Below are 16,187 nucleotides of genomic sequence, written 5' to 3'. Positions count from 1 at the left end.
CACCTGACTTGCAGTTGCTTAGCTGAGAGTGCTCAGTGTTTCTCTCACACACAAAGAGAGAGAGAGAGAGAGAGAGAGAGAGAGAGAGAGAGAGAGAGAGTCTAACATACCACATAATATTTACACGTTACATGTAAATGGTACTCTTTGATGTATTTTCCAGTCAAAATAATGAAGTTCAGCCTTAGTTTAAAACAAGCAGAAGCCACTGCCGGGTTCTTCGATAGTGGGCAGAATGTGCTAATGGCAATTTCATTGGCTAGCGCTCACCTATTACTGTCACTGTTTTGATTTCAGCAAATCAGTTTCGCGAACACTGTCAACACGATTAATATTCATTATCCCAGCAGCATCTTTTGAATATTCATAGTGGCATAATTTTCCCTTTTATGGTCCCTTTTAAAATTCATTCTTAAAATAATACCATGCACAATTGTTCATAATTCACAATTGTAGAGTTAGTTTAATTCGTTTTATAAATTAGTTTAATTTAGTTTTATTTCGTTTTTGTGTCCACAGAGTTTGTGTTCAGCAGTGGTACAGGTCTATGGAGCCGACAAAAACTCGTCCTGGGTGAAGAAGTGCAGTGGTGTGGCCTGTCTGGTGAAAGACAGCACTCAGAGGTCTTTCTTTATCAGGGTGTTTGATATAAAAGTAAGTCAGCAGATGCCCCATGCGGGTCAGATGTGTTTTTTATGATTCCCCATATATCATCTTGCTATTAGTATTAAGTTAATGGTTTCTTATTCTGGTTTGACAGGAGGGAAAAATCTTGTTTGATCACGATTTGATCAGCACCTTTACAATAAACTGCTCCAGACCTGACTTTATCACATTTGCTGGAGATGTAAGTGCTCAGATCTTGAACCAACATCCCCTTTGCGTGTGTCTGTCCATGTGTTCATATCTACAGTGAACGGGAGGGGACATGTTCAGTTCACTTAGTTTTGTCGTGGCCACAACATCCACGACCACGATAACTCGTGGGAACGTGATAATGTGTTGTGGCCACAAGGTATTAATTAGTGCAAACTTCATATTAACGAACTTGATAAGTCGTGGCCACGAGATCATTTTGTTGAGGTAACGACATTCTTATGCCATGGCCACATGATGTAAAGTCGATATATTTTTCTCGTGGCTACGACTTTTTTGTGTTGAGGGAACGACATCTATTTCTCATGGCCACGAGTTAAATGCAAACAACCTGTTCGACCATAGCAACCTGGAATTATCAAAAATGGATAGACCTATAATAATACTTATTTTTAATTAAGGAAAAGCGTGGAATTAAGAAATTATTATATTAACATATTGTCCATTATATTGAATTGCTCACAATTGTGCACCAGCTGTTCAGGGGGCTAGGGAGGTCTGGTCAGGGGCTTGAGCCATTGTGTGTGCAGCTCACACACACAAAAAAGCCGTGGCCACAATGAGCAGCACTGCACACACTGGAGACTCTGGTGTGGCGGCCATGTTGGCTGAAGACTCTTGCGTGGTGGCCACTTTACGGGAATTTAACATATTAGGCTATATATTTATTTTTATGTAGGTTTAATAGGCATAATAATAATAATAAAGACACAATCAGTGAATGGTTTTAAAAGGCAGTGAGATGGGATAGATAAAAATGTTTTCTTGTAGGCCTATATTATCTTATGTTCTTACATATTCTTTTATCATTTATTGATAATAACAAACTTCATTCAAATGCTGTTTATAGGCAACATCATGCATAATATAATAGGCTATATAATATATAACCATTTCTTAATTAAAAATAAATATTGTTATAGGCCTATCTTTTTTTTGATAATTCCAGGTTGCTATGGTCACGCAGGTTGTTTATGCATTTAACTCCTCGCCATGAGAAAAATATATCGCTCCTTTAAACATTGGATCTCGAGACCACAACTTTACATCATGTGGCCACGACCTAAGGATCTTGTTTCCTTGACAAAATTATCACGTTCCTACGAGTTAATATGACGTTTCCACAACTTAATATGTCGTGGCCCCGACAAAACTAAGTGAACCCAACATGTCCCCTCCCGTTCACCGTACATATCGGTTTTGTACACTTGTACTTCACCTCAGCAGACGCAAGGAATGTGCCGCAGCCTGATAAAGCTGGAGATAAAGTAGATGTGAAACTGAAATCTGCTTTCTGATAATAATATCAGAAAGCATTATAAAATATTTTCTGATAGTATTGCCTTCAACACATTCAAACCTAAACCTGCTTTAAACTTAAAACTACTTCAAACTGAAAACCTTCAAACTTGAAGCTTTTAAAACTTTTTTTAAAAGAAATTGGTCAGGATTTCTCAAGTCAACTTCAGTTTTTGGGCAACTTTTTAATCTAGTTTAATATTGTTTTACTCTTTAATGCAGCTTATTACACATGTAAAATGAGTTGCAAATAGCTTTTTTTCTTTCTTTTTTTAAACAAAATGTTCTGTTGACATTTGTTTTGATTCATGACTTATTGTCTGTCTGCTGTTTCACGACAAGCAGAGTATATAAAGCAACTTTACTATGTGTTCATCCTCAGGTGCTCCAGTTCGGTCTAAATTTTGACAGTGAAGAGGAAGCCAAGAGCTTCAGTTCTGTAGCTAATGAACTTCTGGTTAGAAAATTGAGGAAAAGCGGTAAATACAACAGCAAAGCAGGCTGTATCTTTACTTTACTTCACTTGTGTCCCTCAGCTGGAAAAAACATTATCATTTGGTTTTCTTCTGACATGATTCAGTGCAGTGAATTTATTAAGAACCGTTGTCTTAATTTTGTCTTGCAGAAAAAAGAAGTGACCAACCCAGTAAGTTAACAACATTAATTCTGTCTAGACTAAACTTACAAAGGACTGACGACAAAGTTTACCAGTTAAAATGTCTTCATGTCTGCAGATTCTTTGAAGATGCTAGTAGTTTATGAACATGTTTAATAATCAGACTGAATTGTGCAAAAATTATCCGGGTCATATTTCAACCCCCCCCCAAAAAAAATCAAAAAATCAAATAAAAAACAGGAAATTATATTTTACTAAAAGAAAATAACAAGTGTTTTTAGGATCATGACAGTTTTGTATTGTGGCACACAATATATATATATATATATATATATATAAATCTCCTCCCCCATCATGAGTGCATATGTCCCCTTGCTTGGTTCAAACCACTTTCAGTAGCGTTTCTTAGAAATCACTTACTGTATCTTTAAATGCATACAGGCAAACACTGTAGCAAATATAATTCACAAGCACACATGCCACCCCCCTCATGTACAATGTCAAAACTTGATCTTCACAGTGTTGATGGTCTTTTCACTATATGACCCTCAGGGGCTGTCAACTACCCTACCAAACTAACGTAGCCTATGTTAACAGTTTATTTTCGTTTTACTATCCACCCCACACAGCAAAAATTCTCCTGGGAGTTTATTTGACTCCACACTCAAGATTGTTGAAGTCTTAAAATATGAGTGTTAAATTAACACTGAAGCAGTGTTAAAGTGAATGATTAATATCCAAGTGATTAATTGAGTGATGATTGAGCTTTATTGAAGACACCTGATGTTAACAAGCAGAATCACTGAAGGAGAAAATCAAAATTTGTAAGCCGGTTATCAGTATTTGCTTTAGTTGGGCTCTTGACCCTTATTCTATTAACATTAGATTTTCTTTGGCTGCTGTAACTGAGTTAAAACTGCCAGATGAACAAAGAGGAAAGGTGATCAGATGGTTTTGGTTACGTTTTGACATAATCATCATTTGACTTGACTCATTTTGAGCCTTATCTCTGACTTAGATTTATATTGTTGATTACAGCATCACTGTGATTCTACAACATAAGATCCAGAATTTTCAATATAATCCAATGGATTTCTTAAAAGTTGTTCTGAATAAAAAAAAAAAAAAAAAATAAAAAAAAAATATATATATATATATATATATATATATATATATATATATATATATATATATATATATACTGTATATATTTTAGGCACACACAGACATCAAGAATCAGTGTATGAATCTCAACAATGGTGACAAAAAGAATATTCAATTAGGAAAAGGAAATTACTAAAACAATTCAGATCATAAATAATTAATACCGTAATGCATGATTGGTGCCATGATTGAGTTTTGATTGATGGCACCCAGAATGCACTGCAACATGCTTTTTTATTGTCACCATTGTTGAGATTCACAGGCTGATTCTTGATGTCTGTGTGTCTAAATAAAAGTATTTTGATCAGAACAAATTTTAAGAAATGATTATATTGAAAATGCTGAAAATCATATGCTGTAGAATCACAGGGCTGCTGTAATCAACAAGGTTAATCTAACTCTCTAAATGAGTTTAGCGTTTCAGATCACAACATGATGATTGTCAAAACATAACCAACACCCTCAATTTAATACTCATGAGTGTGGAATCAAATAAACTCCCAGGAGAGATAATTCAACACTGGAGTTTTTCCTGTAGCCAGATTTTCCAGTATTACCAGTATATATGCAGAGGCAGACTCCAGACTCCAAACTGGCTCCTTTGTCACTACCATCCTATACTGAGCAGTGCCAAAGTTTTTAAGTAACACAAAGATGAAATGAGGTTTATGAGATGGGTTTGGGTTAGTTTTTTTGTTTGTTTTTGTTTTTATAAAACCAGACTATTTTTGGTGTGTTAAACTGCTGTTTACACAGCAACCAAGGTTGGTGATTCATGTTTACAGTCTTCAGTGTCACGTGATCCTTCAGAAATCATTCTGATATGCTGAATTACTGCTCAGAAAATATTTCTGATTATTATCAATGTTGAAAACAGTTGTTGTGCTACATTTTTGGAAACTGTGGTACACTACCATTAACATGTTTGGGGTAAGTAAGAAAAATACTGAAAATCAATTATGTCTATGTGGTGTTTTTAATATGCTTTAAGCAAACCATGTCACAAGTCAATGCCATTTCTTAGTATGTTCTCCTTAAAACTGCAGTGAAAAAAAAGACACGGTTTTGAAAAGACACAGTGTTTCTTACGTCACAAACTACCTTTATATTAACCACTAAACTTTATATTCATCAAAGAATCCTGAAAAATAAAATTCATCACTGTTTCCAGAAAAAAATATTAAGCAGGAAAAAACTGGGGACATTAATAATAAGAACCATTTTTAATAATTGAGCATCAATAATAATTGATAATAAGGATCATGTGACACTGAAGACTGGAGTAGTGGCTGTTAAACATTCAGCTTTGCCATTACAGAAATAAATTACATTTTATAATAGATGTTAAAATAGAAAACAGTTCTTTTGAAATTGAAAAAAAATTATTCACTTTGGTATACAAGCATGAAATTTGGCACAGATACTCTCTAAGGGCCACTATTTTGGAAAAAGGCATTGGGCACTCAAAAATTCAATATGGCGGCCATCTTAAAAAATGGCCGCCATATTGAATTTTTGAGTGCCCAATTTCTTTTTTTAGCATTGCTATTCAATGCTTATTATATCAATTATTCAAACAGTGATCCAAGCATAACATTTTATACAAATACTCTCTAAAGGACATGTTAATGGAAAAAGATGCTTGTCCCTCAAAAATTCAAGATGGCCGCCATTTTTAAAGATGGCCACCTTTCCTGTCGAATATTAATTATTTCAATTGTTCAAATGGTTATGCAAGCATACAATTAGGCAGAAATACTCTTCAAGGAACACTCTTTTGGAAAAAGGTATATGTTATTGATTCAGGAGATATGTTATCACAAAGCAAGCAAACTGTCACATGCCTGTCCTATCTTGTGCTGCACATGGGTGTTTTGTTATTTTGGGCCATGTGCTTGGGTCATTGTCTGATTCCTCCCCCTTGTTATCTGATTATTGTTTGAGTTCATTCACCTGTTCCCTTCTGATTAGTTTCTCTTTATAAGTCCCTTCTTGTTTGCAGTCTGTGTCGGTACGTTGTCTTATGTTTTCTGTTCCCTGTGATCCTCCAGTAAGTTTCATGTTCTGTTTTAGTTTTGTATTTATTAGTTATGTTTTCCCCCTCATGGGTTTTGGTTTGTGTTTGTTTTCTTTTGGAAATAAATATCATTTCTCCTGCACTTGAGTCCTCGCACCTTTTTGCATTGCACCCAGCCGTGACACAAACCTGATCATATAGACTTTTCTGCATCATTGTTCTGCAACGCTTTGTTTGGCCTTCATCTGTCTCACTACATTGAGCATTGGATTGTTGCTTCTGGGCACGAAGTAACTTTGTGTTGTTGAACCGAAGTCGACAATTGTAGTGATACTTCGCTTAGTTCCTTCTCAAAGTAGCTTCTATACCACCACCTTCATCCAGTCATTCCAGGTCCAGAATCATTGGCATTTTGTTCATCTTGTGAAAGAGTGGAATGTTGGTGGCAATCATTTTATAGCCATCATGTTGAGAAACATGATGGGAAGGTGGTGATTGGAGGGGTTCCTTTGTGTCTGTCTGACAAAGACAACATTCACCATTTGAAAAAAAGATGTAAGGATTCAAGAGAAATGGTGGCCATCTTGAAAAATGATTGCCATCTTGAATTTTTGAGGGACAAGCACCGTTTTCCAAAAAAACATTCTGAAGAGAGTATTTTCACAAAATGTTATGCCTACATCACTGTTTGAACGATTGACATAATGAGCATTTGACAGAAATAGCGGCCATCTTGAAAAAATGCCCGCCATGTTGAATTTTTGGGTGGCCAACACCTTTTTCCCAAAAAGTGACCCTTACAGAGTATCTGTGCCAAATTGCATGCTTGTATACCAATTTGAACGATTCTCTTGAGATATGCCATTAATCTGCTGCACTATAATAATGTTTCACCAAATTACTGTTTTTAATGTACTATTGATCAAATAAATGCAGCCTTTGTGAGAATTAGAGAACACTGTATGGCATTGTATCTCAAATATAGTAAAATATATAGTTAATATATATTTAACTATATAGCGGGCGCTGTATAGTTAAATACACTAAACAGATCAGGGAAACGAGACACAGCCTTGGCAAATAAACTAACGAGTAATTAACAAGATAACAGGTTAAATGGGATAAAACATTAAACGTGACAAACAGGCTATAAAAAACCCCATTAATTTTTAAAAAAAGTGTTTGATCACATCAGTCAATGAATAATTAAAAAATGTTTTGATTGTGACTGTTTCAGGAAATCTGCTGAAATCGGCTGAAATCGGCACCCCAAACCATTTTCAGTAAGTTTGCTTTTAAGCTCAGACCAACTTGTGTTTTAGTTTTTGTTTTTGTTTGTTTCCATCCACCACCAGGTGTTTTTGGTCATTTTCACAAAATTGTTATGGCCCCCAGAATATTTAGTTGTATAGCCTATGAATATCTGAACATGCAATATATCAATAGAAAAAACAGACTTCTCTGCTTTTAAACAAAAAACAAAACAAAAATGTGGTGTGGGTAAAAACAAGCTTCATAAAAACAACATTCTGAGTAAAAAGCTGAGAAAATCGTGTTTTTGTCAAAGACTTAAAAAAGATTAAAATAGCCCCACATCATCACATAGCCTTCACCATATTGGCATGGTTTTATTTCAGTTAGCCTAATAGCTGGTTTGATTTGCATTGAGAGATGATCTTATGGAAAGTACTCCATGCCAATCTCTAGGTATGGTGAAGGCTATGTGATGATGTCGGGCTATTTTAATTCCAAAGGCCAAGGGAACTTTATCAGGATGCATAGTATCCTGGATCCATGAAGTAACTGGCCTTTAAAAATAAAAATCTGCCTGCCTCTATGGGAATTTAACATAGGGGTGTCCAAACTTATGCACCCTGTATTTTAAGGAAGAACATTTATTTATTTACGATACATTATTCATTCACAAAGAAAATTGGTGTCCTTAAAGGTTGGATTTTTCCTTTTTTTTTTTTAATTAAGGTATTCAGTTCAATTTCCAAAAGATGATTTTTTATTCCTCTTTTTAGTCAACTTTAGCATGGGTGTCTAAACTTATGCATAGCACTGTACCCCCTACCTTATAACAGTGATAACATGGATAGCTGGAAAATCTAGTCAATGGCAGGGAAATGTTTTTTCATAAAAGACAAGATATGTTTTGGTTGATCGGATGAAAAGTAGTCGAGGGAGACACATTTCCATTTACACCTGGTGTTTTAATCTGTTTCTTTTTATCCACTTGCTCAATATCCTATAAAACAGAGCACTAACTGGAATTCTATTAGCAATACCCTTACTGTAAGCTCTCCAAGAGAACCCTACCACTATAGTGAACAGCCACATGGTGCAAGATTCCAGCAAAATGATTTCCAGTCCAGTCAGTGGCATGCAAACCCTTCAACTATGATGGACCTAGCAAAATATCTACTACAACTTGAGATGGTAAGCTCAGGTTTATTAAAATTTGACAATCATCCGAAAATTACTGGGCTTGGAAGCCATCCTTTCTTAGTGCCACTGAAGATTTGAATCTCACAGCCACAGAGAAGCTTAATTTGCTTTGTAAATGGCTTTGGCCATCATCCTCTGAACAAGCTAGGATAATCTTAGCAGTTCACAATCACAATGCCAAAGCTGGCCTTAGAATGGTATGGCAAAGAGACAACCTTAAAGTGAAGGAACTGGGCAATACTCTGTTGGAACTTGAAGCAGCATGAGCTGATGGATACTTACCGGGAGTCAACATGTCACGTGAAGTCAATCCTATTGTGCAGAAACTTCCATTATACCTACAAGAGAAATGGAACACAGTAGGATCACTTTATAAAGAACAAAATGGTGTGCCTTACACTCCATTTTCAGTCTTTGTGAGGTTTGTCTTTGATCAGGCTAAGTGTCGCCTATATAGCAGTTGGAATTTGAAGCGCTGTTAAGATAGAGAGAGGTCCTCCATGTAAGCCATATTTAAAACTTACAGTAGCCGCCAGGAAAAGTCTCTGCAGATCTTGGAAAGGCTTATTTAAAGGCTTCAGAGGAAAAGGTAAATGACCCTAATAAGCAATGTCCTCTGCATAACAAACCCCATCCATTGAGGAAATGCTGAAGCTTCAGAGGCAAAATGTTAGATGAGAGGAAAACTTACCTCAAAGACATGAACATCTGATTTAGATGCTGTGCATCATCCAGCCATTTTACCAAAAACTGCGATAGACTTGTACAGTGTAAAGAATGTAAAAGCAATCAGCATCCCACTGCCTTACATCTAGGTCCAGCACCTTGAAAAGTTAGCAAATGTGCCACGACTGAAGACCAGGGCATAGAGCAGCCAACAATTGATTCCTTGTTAGTGACATCCAAATGCACTGAAATTTGTGGGAATGGATCAACAACCAAAACAGTATGTCTTGGCCGACTGTGAGTACATAAGGTTCTAGAACAGTGCAGCGGACCTCACAACGCGCCATTCGGGCAAAGTCTAGATCTTCCGGGTAATGGTCGTTCATCCATCCTTTCGCCATATACAAGTAGCAAATATGTGAAAGAGAAGTTTGACAACACAGTGTTGCATTACAATCCTCAAAGCAATGTTGCTACAGCTATTTATGATGCAGTGGAACTTGGCAGCAGTGTATTCCAAAGTACTTCCCATGATGACAAAGTACGAATGTCAATTGAGAACTCCCTGACATTATGGACAGAGAGGTCTACATGAATGACTCTAATTCATGGGTTGGGCCATTGCCCTTCAAACCTAATAAGCATCACCTAATAACAGGTGCCAAGCTGTGAAACGCCTTGAATCTCTTCTACACTCTCTAAAAAGCCAAACCTGCAGGTTGGATATGTTGTGCTTTTAAAACATGCATCACTCAAGAGAAATGAATGACCTACAGGGGGTGTGGTAAATGCCATCCCTAGTCAAGACTTCAGAGTATGTAAAGTAGTTGTTATCAAACAAGGCACTCCCAAAGTATATTTAAGATCAGATTCGGAGGTGGTGTTGTTGTACAAAGGGACAGTGGTACAAAACATTATACCAGACGGGGAGTGTGCCGACAAGTGTAATCAGATGGACACTTTTTTTAATCCCATGTAATATGTCCCAGACATGATAATCTGGCAGATTTATTCCAGGAATCATGTTAAAGAGGGATGAGACCTCCTTAACCATGACAATGTTAATGTTTGATGATGTCCTTTAAACTCTTTTTAACGCATTTTCAGTTTCTGAGCTGTGTTTGGTGAATGTGTCTGCTTGTGTGTCTTAAAAGGTCTTTTTTTTTTCAGGCACATTGGGCATGAAGGATGGGATCCCAACACAGGCTTTGATGTAAGTATTTCCGCCACTGCATGTTGGCATGTTAGCATTTATTGTGAAACGCTTAAAGTTGTGATGTTTGATGTTGCATGCATGTCATCTTAAGATGCAGTTGTTTATACGATTTCATCACAGTCAGGAGGTCATGAAGGGATGTGATTCAAGTCATCTCTTACACAAAGTGATTGCAGGGGGTATATCTTCATAATCTGAAGTAATCCTTCACCCAAAAATCAAGGATCATATTTCACTCATTGAGCTGGCAGTGTGTATTAGATCTGTGTGCGCTATTTTTTTATTTGAACTCCCCTGAATGAGAGATTACTTAAAGGGCATTTATTCTGGGTAAAATGCTGGTCAAGTCAAGTCAAGTCATCTTCATTTATATAGCGCTTTTAACAATGTAGATTGTTTTAAAGCAGCTTTACAGAGATAAGCGTATAATTTAAGATAACAGAGATTGTGTTGGCTTTATAGCAGTTCTTTAATTAAGTTATTTTCCATCTAAAGTTAGATTTGATTGATTTGTTTCTGTCGCAACGATCATTTGTTATTAAATTAGGGGCCGCTAAGACGACACCATTCTCTCTACACAGACTTTAAACGCAAACCTGTGAGAAACGCTGATGGCGTTCACATGCGCATTTAGAATGGGTTCTATTAGTTATGTGCGTTTGAATATACGCAGGTTTGGAATTCCCTACAAGCCAAGCCTAAACAAAGTACTTGTCTTTCCTTATAAATTTTGATAAAGAATTTTATTTTATTTTGTCGCTTTGGGGTAGGAACGCGAAACGAATTTTCCCGACAACGCCTTATCTGTAGAGTGGTAAAGGGATCCTCCATAGGGAGAGACTAGTTGGCACTTCAGCACTGCGTTGTCATCGGTCCAGGCGAAGGTCCTTCGTCAGATCTGGATACGGCCCGGATCCGGCAGGCTGCAGGAAAACCTCGGGATAAACACAGACACTAAAATTAGCGTAGATGCCATTCTTCTCATGATGTAACGAGTACATCAGGATTTATGGGAAGTGTTCCCGGTTCCGGCTGACCTAATCTATGCAGCCTAACATTGGATTATAGAAGTCTATAATGTATAATGTGAATGCTAGGTCAAAGAGATGTGTCTTTAATCTGGCTTTGAACTGACAGAGTGTGTCTGCTTCCCGGACAATGGTAGGAAGACTGTTCCAGAGTTTTGGTGCTAAATAGGAAAAGGATCTACCGCCAGCAGTCGATTTTGATATTCTAGGTATTATTAACTGGCCGGAATTTTGAGATTGCAATAGACGTGAAGGACTATAATGCGTTAAGAGCTCGCTCAAGTACTGCGGAGCTAAACCATTTAGTGCTTTGTAAGTAATCAGCAATATTTTAAAATTTATGCGATGTTTAATAGGGAGCCAATGCAGTTTTGACAGAACTGGGCTAATGTGGTCATACTTCCTGGTTCTGGTAAGAACTCGAGCTGCTGCGTTTTGAACTAGCTGTAGTTTGTTTATTAAGCGTGCAGGGCAACCACCCAGTAGAGCATTACAATAATCTAGCCTTGAGGTCATGAACGCATGAACTAATTGTTCCGCATTTCTCAATGAGAGCATATGTGCAGATGCAGATACTAGACACGTGACTTTCAAATGAAAGATTGGTATCAAAGAGCACACCCAGGTTCCTAACCGACAACAAAGACTTAACAGAGCAGCCATCAAGTGTTAGACTGTATTCTAGGTTATTACGTGAGGAAGTTTTTTGTCCAATAATTAGAAACTCTTTTTTTTTTAGAATTTAGAAGTAGGAAATTACGAGTCATCCAATTTTTTATATCCGCTACGCATTCCGTTAATTTTGTGAATTGATAAGTTTCGTTAGGTTTTGAAGAAATATACAGCTGAGTATCGTCAGCATAACAGTGAAAGCTAATTCCATGTTTCCTAATGATATCTCCTAAGGGTAGCATGTACAGAGTGAACAGCAGCGGTCCTAGTACTGAGCCTTGTGGTACGCCATACTGAACTTGCGATCGATGAGACATCTCATCATTTACTGCTACAAACTGATAACGGTCAGATAAGTATGATTTAAACCATGCTAGTGCATTTCCCCTAATGCCAACATAATGTTCTAGTCTATTTAAAAGAACGTTGTGGTCAATGGTGTCAAATACAGCACTAAGATCGAGTAACACTAATAGCGAGATACAACCACGATCGGATGATAAGAGCAAATCTGTCACGGTTCACGGATTCATTGACTCTCCCTCGCTATGTGTGTGCGTGTTGAATGAATGGGCGCGGCTCATCAGATGGCTCGTTATCCACTGATGAGCCGATCAGCGCCAGCTGTTCTGAATGAGGATGTCCTATATATTGTTTGCTCACTCGTCTTGTCTTTGTCAGATGGTTGTGGAGGTTCTCCTGGGTCTGAGCGATTGTTTCTCCTGTTCCTGTTCTGTTTCCATGACGCTTCATTGAGGATCTTCGTCTCTACGTTGGATCTGCAGTCCGCCCACTGAGTTCCTGCGTTGCCGAGCCTGCCCGAGTTGCCAGAGGATTATCTACCACTCCGACCCTGAGTTTCCCTGAGGACCTTCTATATTCTTCTCCGAGTTCACTTGAGATTATCTGCTATTTCAACTCTGAGTCATCCATGTGGATGCTGCCTGTCGAATTGAGTCTCTTGTCTTCTCTTTTTGACTTTAATAAATACTTATTCACTCGCATCTGAATCCTTGACTATTTTCCAGCCCGCCATGACAGAACCATCTGACCGCCTTCTCATGGATTCAGCGAGTGCTCCCGATTTTGAGCAGATGTTCGCCGGAAACCACGCACGGATGGATCGCCAGGACGAGCAGATCGGAGCTTCGGGGCGGGCGATACAGGCTTTGGTAACGCAGGTGTCCGAGCTCACCTCTCAATTCCAACGCCTGAGAGTTCCCACTGCGCCAGCACCGCCCCCGCCTGTTCCCCAAGGGATTTTCCATCAGCCAGAGCCGCGCACCCTCGCACCAGAACCGCGCATTCCAGCACCAGAACCGCGCATTCCAGCACCAGAGAGGTATTCGGGCGAACCTAATCTTTGCAGAACGTTTCTAACCAAGTGCTCTATTTATTTCTCGCTTCAACCTGTGACATTTGCTTCTGAGGATTCGAAGGTAGCCCTGGTGATGACACTACTTTCTGGTCGCGCGGCTCAGTGGGGAACGGCGGTGTGGCAGAACAAACATCCGTGCTGCTCCTCGTTCCAGGCACTCGAGCTAGAGATGACACGGGTATTCGACCGCGCCGTCGCTGGACGCGAGGCGGCCCGCCAGCTCGCCGACCTTCGCCAGGACCAACAGTCAGTCTCTGACTATTCCATAGAGTTCCGGACATTGGCGGCCGAGTGCAAATGGAACGAGGAGGCGCAGTGGGACATGTTCCTGCATGGGTTGGCTGACCGCGTTCAGAGGGAGATTTATACTTTGGAGCTGCCCAAGACACTGGATGGACTGATCGAGCTAGCATTACGGGTCGATGCACGTCTTCAACAGAGAGAGAGCCGACCGTACCGGATGCCTGCGGCCGATTTCACCATGAGTTCCAGTGGCCGGAGTATGAACGCGGTCAGCCCCTCTAACGATCCTGAACCCATGCAGGTAGGTCGAGCTCGGCTTTCCCGGGAGGAGAGAGAACACCGCCGCTCGAGGGGTCTATGTCTCTACTGCGGGGAGCCTGGACATTTCATCAACACCTGTCCTTTAAAAGGCCAAGCCCGGCGGTAGGAGGGCGACTACTGTCGGGCGGGCTCTCCTTGATCGGACCCTCGAGCGCCACTCTCCTTCCGGTTAGACTCCAGTGGGCGGAACACTCCTTCTGCTGCCATGCGTTGGTGGATTCGGGAGCGGAGGGAAACCTTATGGACTTCTCTTTGGCACGTAAACTTCACCTTCCCATCACTGCTTTGGAGAACACTATCACCATCAACGCACTCAATGGGCAAGAACTTCCGGGCATCACTCACTCCACTGGACTTATCACACTGATCACCTCGGGGAATCACACTGAAAGGACTTCACTCTACCTCACACAGTCACCCCACGCGCCTATTGTCCTGGGTCACCCGTGGTTGGTGAAGCACGGACCCAGGATAGAGTGGGGTCAAGATTCTGTCTCAGCTTGGAGTGATAACTGTTATGCCTCATGTCTTTCGTCTGCCGTTCCATCTGTTTCTCGTTCTGTGTTGCAGGAGGAGTCGGTGAATCTGTCTAACGTGCCACCGGAGTACCGCGACCTGAAGGAGGTGTTCAGTAAGTCTCGGGCTGCTTCTCTCCCTCCTCATCGTCCCTATGACTGTGCAATAGATTTACTGCCAGGTACGTCTCCGCCTAAGGGCAAGTTATATTCGCTTTCTGCTCCAGAAAGGGAGGCTATGGAGAAATATATTTCTGATTCTCTGGCTACTGGGTTCATCCGCCCTTCCTCTTCTCCAGCGGGGGCGGGATTCTTTTTTGTGGGGAAGAAGGATGGTTCTCTACGACCTTGTATTGATTACCGGGGGTTGAATAACATCACGGTAAAGAATACTTATCCTTTGCCGTTGATGTCTTCAGCTTTCGAGAGGTTGCAGGGAGCATCAATCTTCACAAAATTGGATTTACGTAATGCATATCATTTGGTTCGCATCAGGAAGGGGGATGAATGGAAGACCGCGTTCAATACCCCCAGGGGGCACTTTGAATATTTGGTTATGCCGTTCGGGCTTTCCAACTCCCCAGCGGTTTTCCAGGCACTCGTCAATGATGTGTTGAGAGACATGGTAGACCAGTTCATATATGTTTACCTGGATGACATATTGATTTTTTCTTCGTCTCTCCAGGAGCACGTTCAACACGTCAGACGAGTGCTTCAGAGGTTGCTAGAGAATGGGCTTTTTGTCAAGGCGGAGAAATGCGCTTTTCATGCACAGTCTGTTCCTTTCCTAGGGTACATCATTTCGTCTGAGGGAGTACGCATGGATCCTGAGAAGGTTAAGGCTGTGGTAGAGTGGCCAAGTCCAGATTCCCGTAAGGCCCTACAGAGGTTTCTGGGGTTCGCCAACTTCTATCGGCGTTTTATTCGCAACTTCAGCCAACTAGCCGCACCTCTGACCGCCTTGACCTCCCCCAGAACTGCGTTCAGGTGGTCAGACACAGCTGAGGCTGTGTTTGCCAAACTGAAAGGCTGCTTTGTTTCAGCTCCCATCTTGATAGCCCCTGATTCTTCACGTCAGTTTGTGGTGGAGGTCGACGCATCAGAGGTGGGGGTAGGAGCAGTGCTTTCCCAGCGTTCTCTCACGGACGACAAGATGCATCCCTGCGCGTTTTTGTCTCGTCGTTTATCTCCGGCCGAACGTAACTATGACATTGGTAACAGAGAATTGTTGGCAGTTAAGTTAGCGTTGGAAGAATGGCGTCATTGGTTAGAAGGGTCTGGGGTACCTTTTATCGTCTGGACCGATCATAAGAACCTGGAATATATCAGAACCGCTAAAAGATTGAACTCCAGGCAGGCTCGGTGGGCACTTTTTTTCGGACGTTTTGACTTTTCTCTCTCGTACCGCCCGGGTTCCAAAAACATCAAACCCGATTCTTTGTCGCGTATTTTTGACCGTTCCGAACGCCCGTCTACTCCCGAGTGCATTTTACCCGAGACCCTATTTGTCTCCACACTCACATGGGAGATCGAGTCGAAGGTCAAGACGGCCTTAGAAGGGGTAACGCCTCCGCCCGGTTGCCCACCGAATCGTTTATTTGTGCCGGAGGGATTACGGTCAGACGTTATTCAGTGGGGGCATTGTTCCAACGTAGCTTGCCATCCAGGGGTAAATCGCACCAGTTTTATGGTCAAGCAACGATTCTGGTGGCCACTTATGGCACG

General features: G+C 40.5%; 1 protein-coding gene across 1 annotated transcript in view; it reads left to right on the top strand.

Moving 5' to 3' along the window:
* The window catches only part of LOC311082182 (uncharacterized protein), a gene marked incomplete at its 3' end in the record, with an annotated part of 42,009 nt that overhangs the window by 7,822 nt on the left and 18,000 nt on the right, over positions 1-16,187 (top strand). The window contains exons 3-8 of the mRNA XM_084112921.1: positions 520-654; positions 761-847; positions 2,558-2,654; positions 2,801-2,821; positions 7,210-7,255; positions 10,260-10,302. Coding sequence (XP_083969047.1) covers positions 520-654; positions 761-847; positions 2,558-2,654; positions 2,801-2,821; positions 7,210-7,255; positions 10,260-10,302 — 429 coding nt within the window. The remainder of the gene's footprint in view (positions 1-519; positions 655-760; positions 848-2,557; positions 2,655-2,800; positions 2,822-7,209; positions 7,256-10,259; positions 10,303-16,187) is intronic.

Source organism: Abramis brama (assembly GCF_963993115.1).
Source record: "Abramis brama genome assembly, chromosome: 4".
NCBI lineage: Eukaryota > Metazoa > Chordata > Actinopteri > Cypriniformes > Leuciscidae > Abramis > Abramis brama.
The sequence above is the reverse complement of the archived record's forward strand: the minus strand, read 5'-3'. Positions and strand labels throughout refer to the sequence as shown.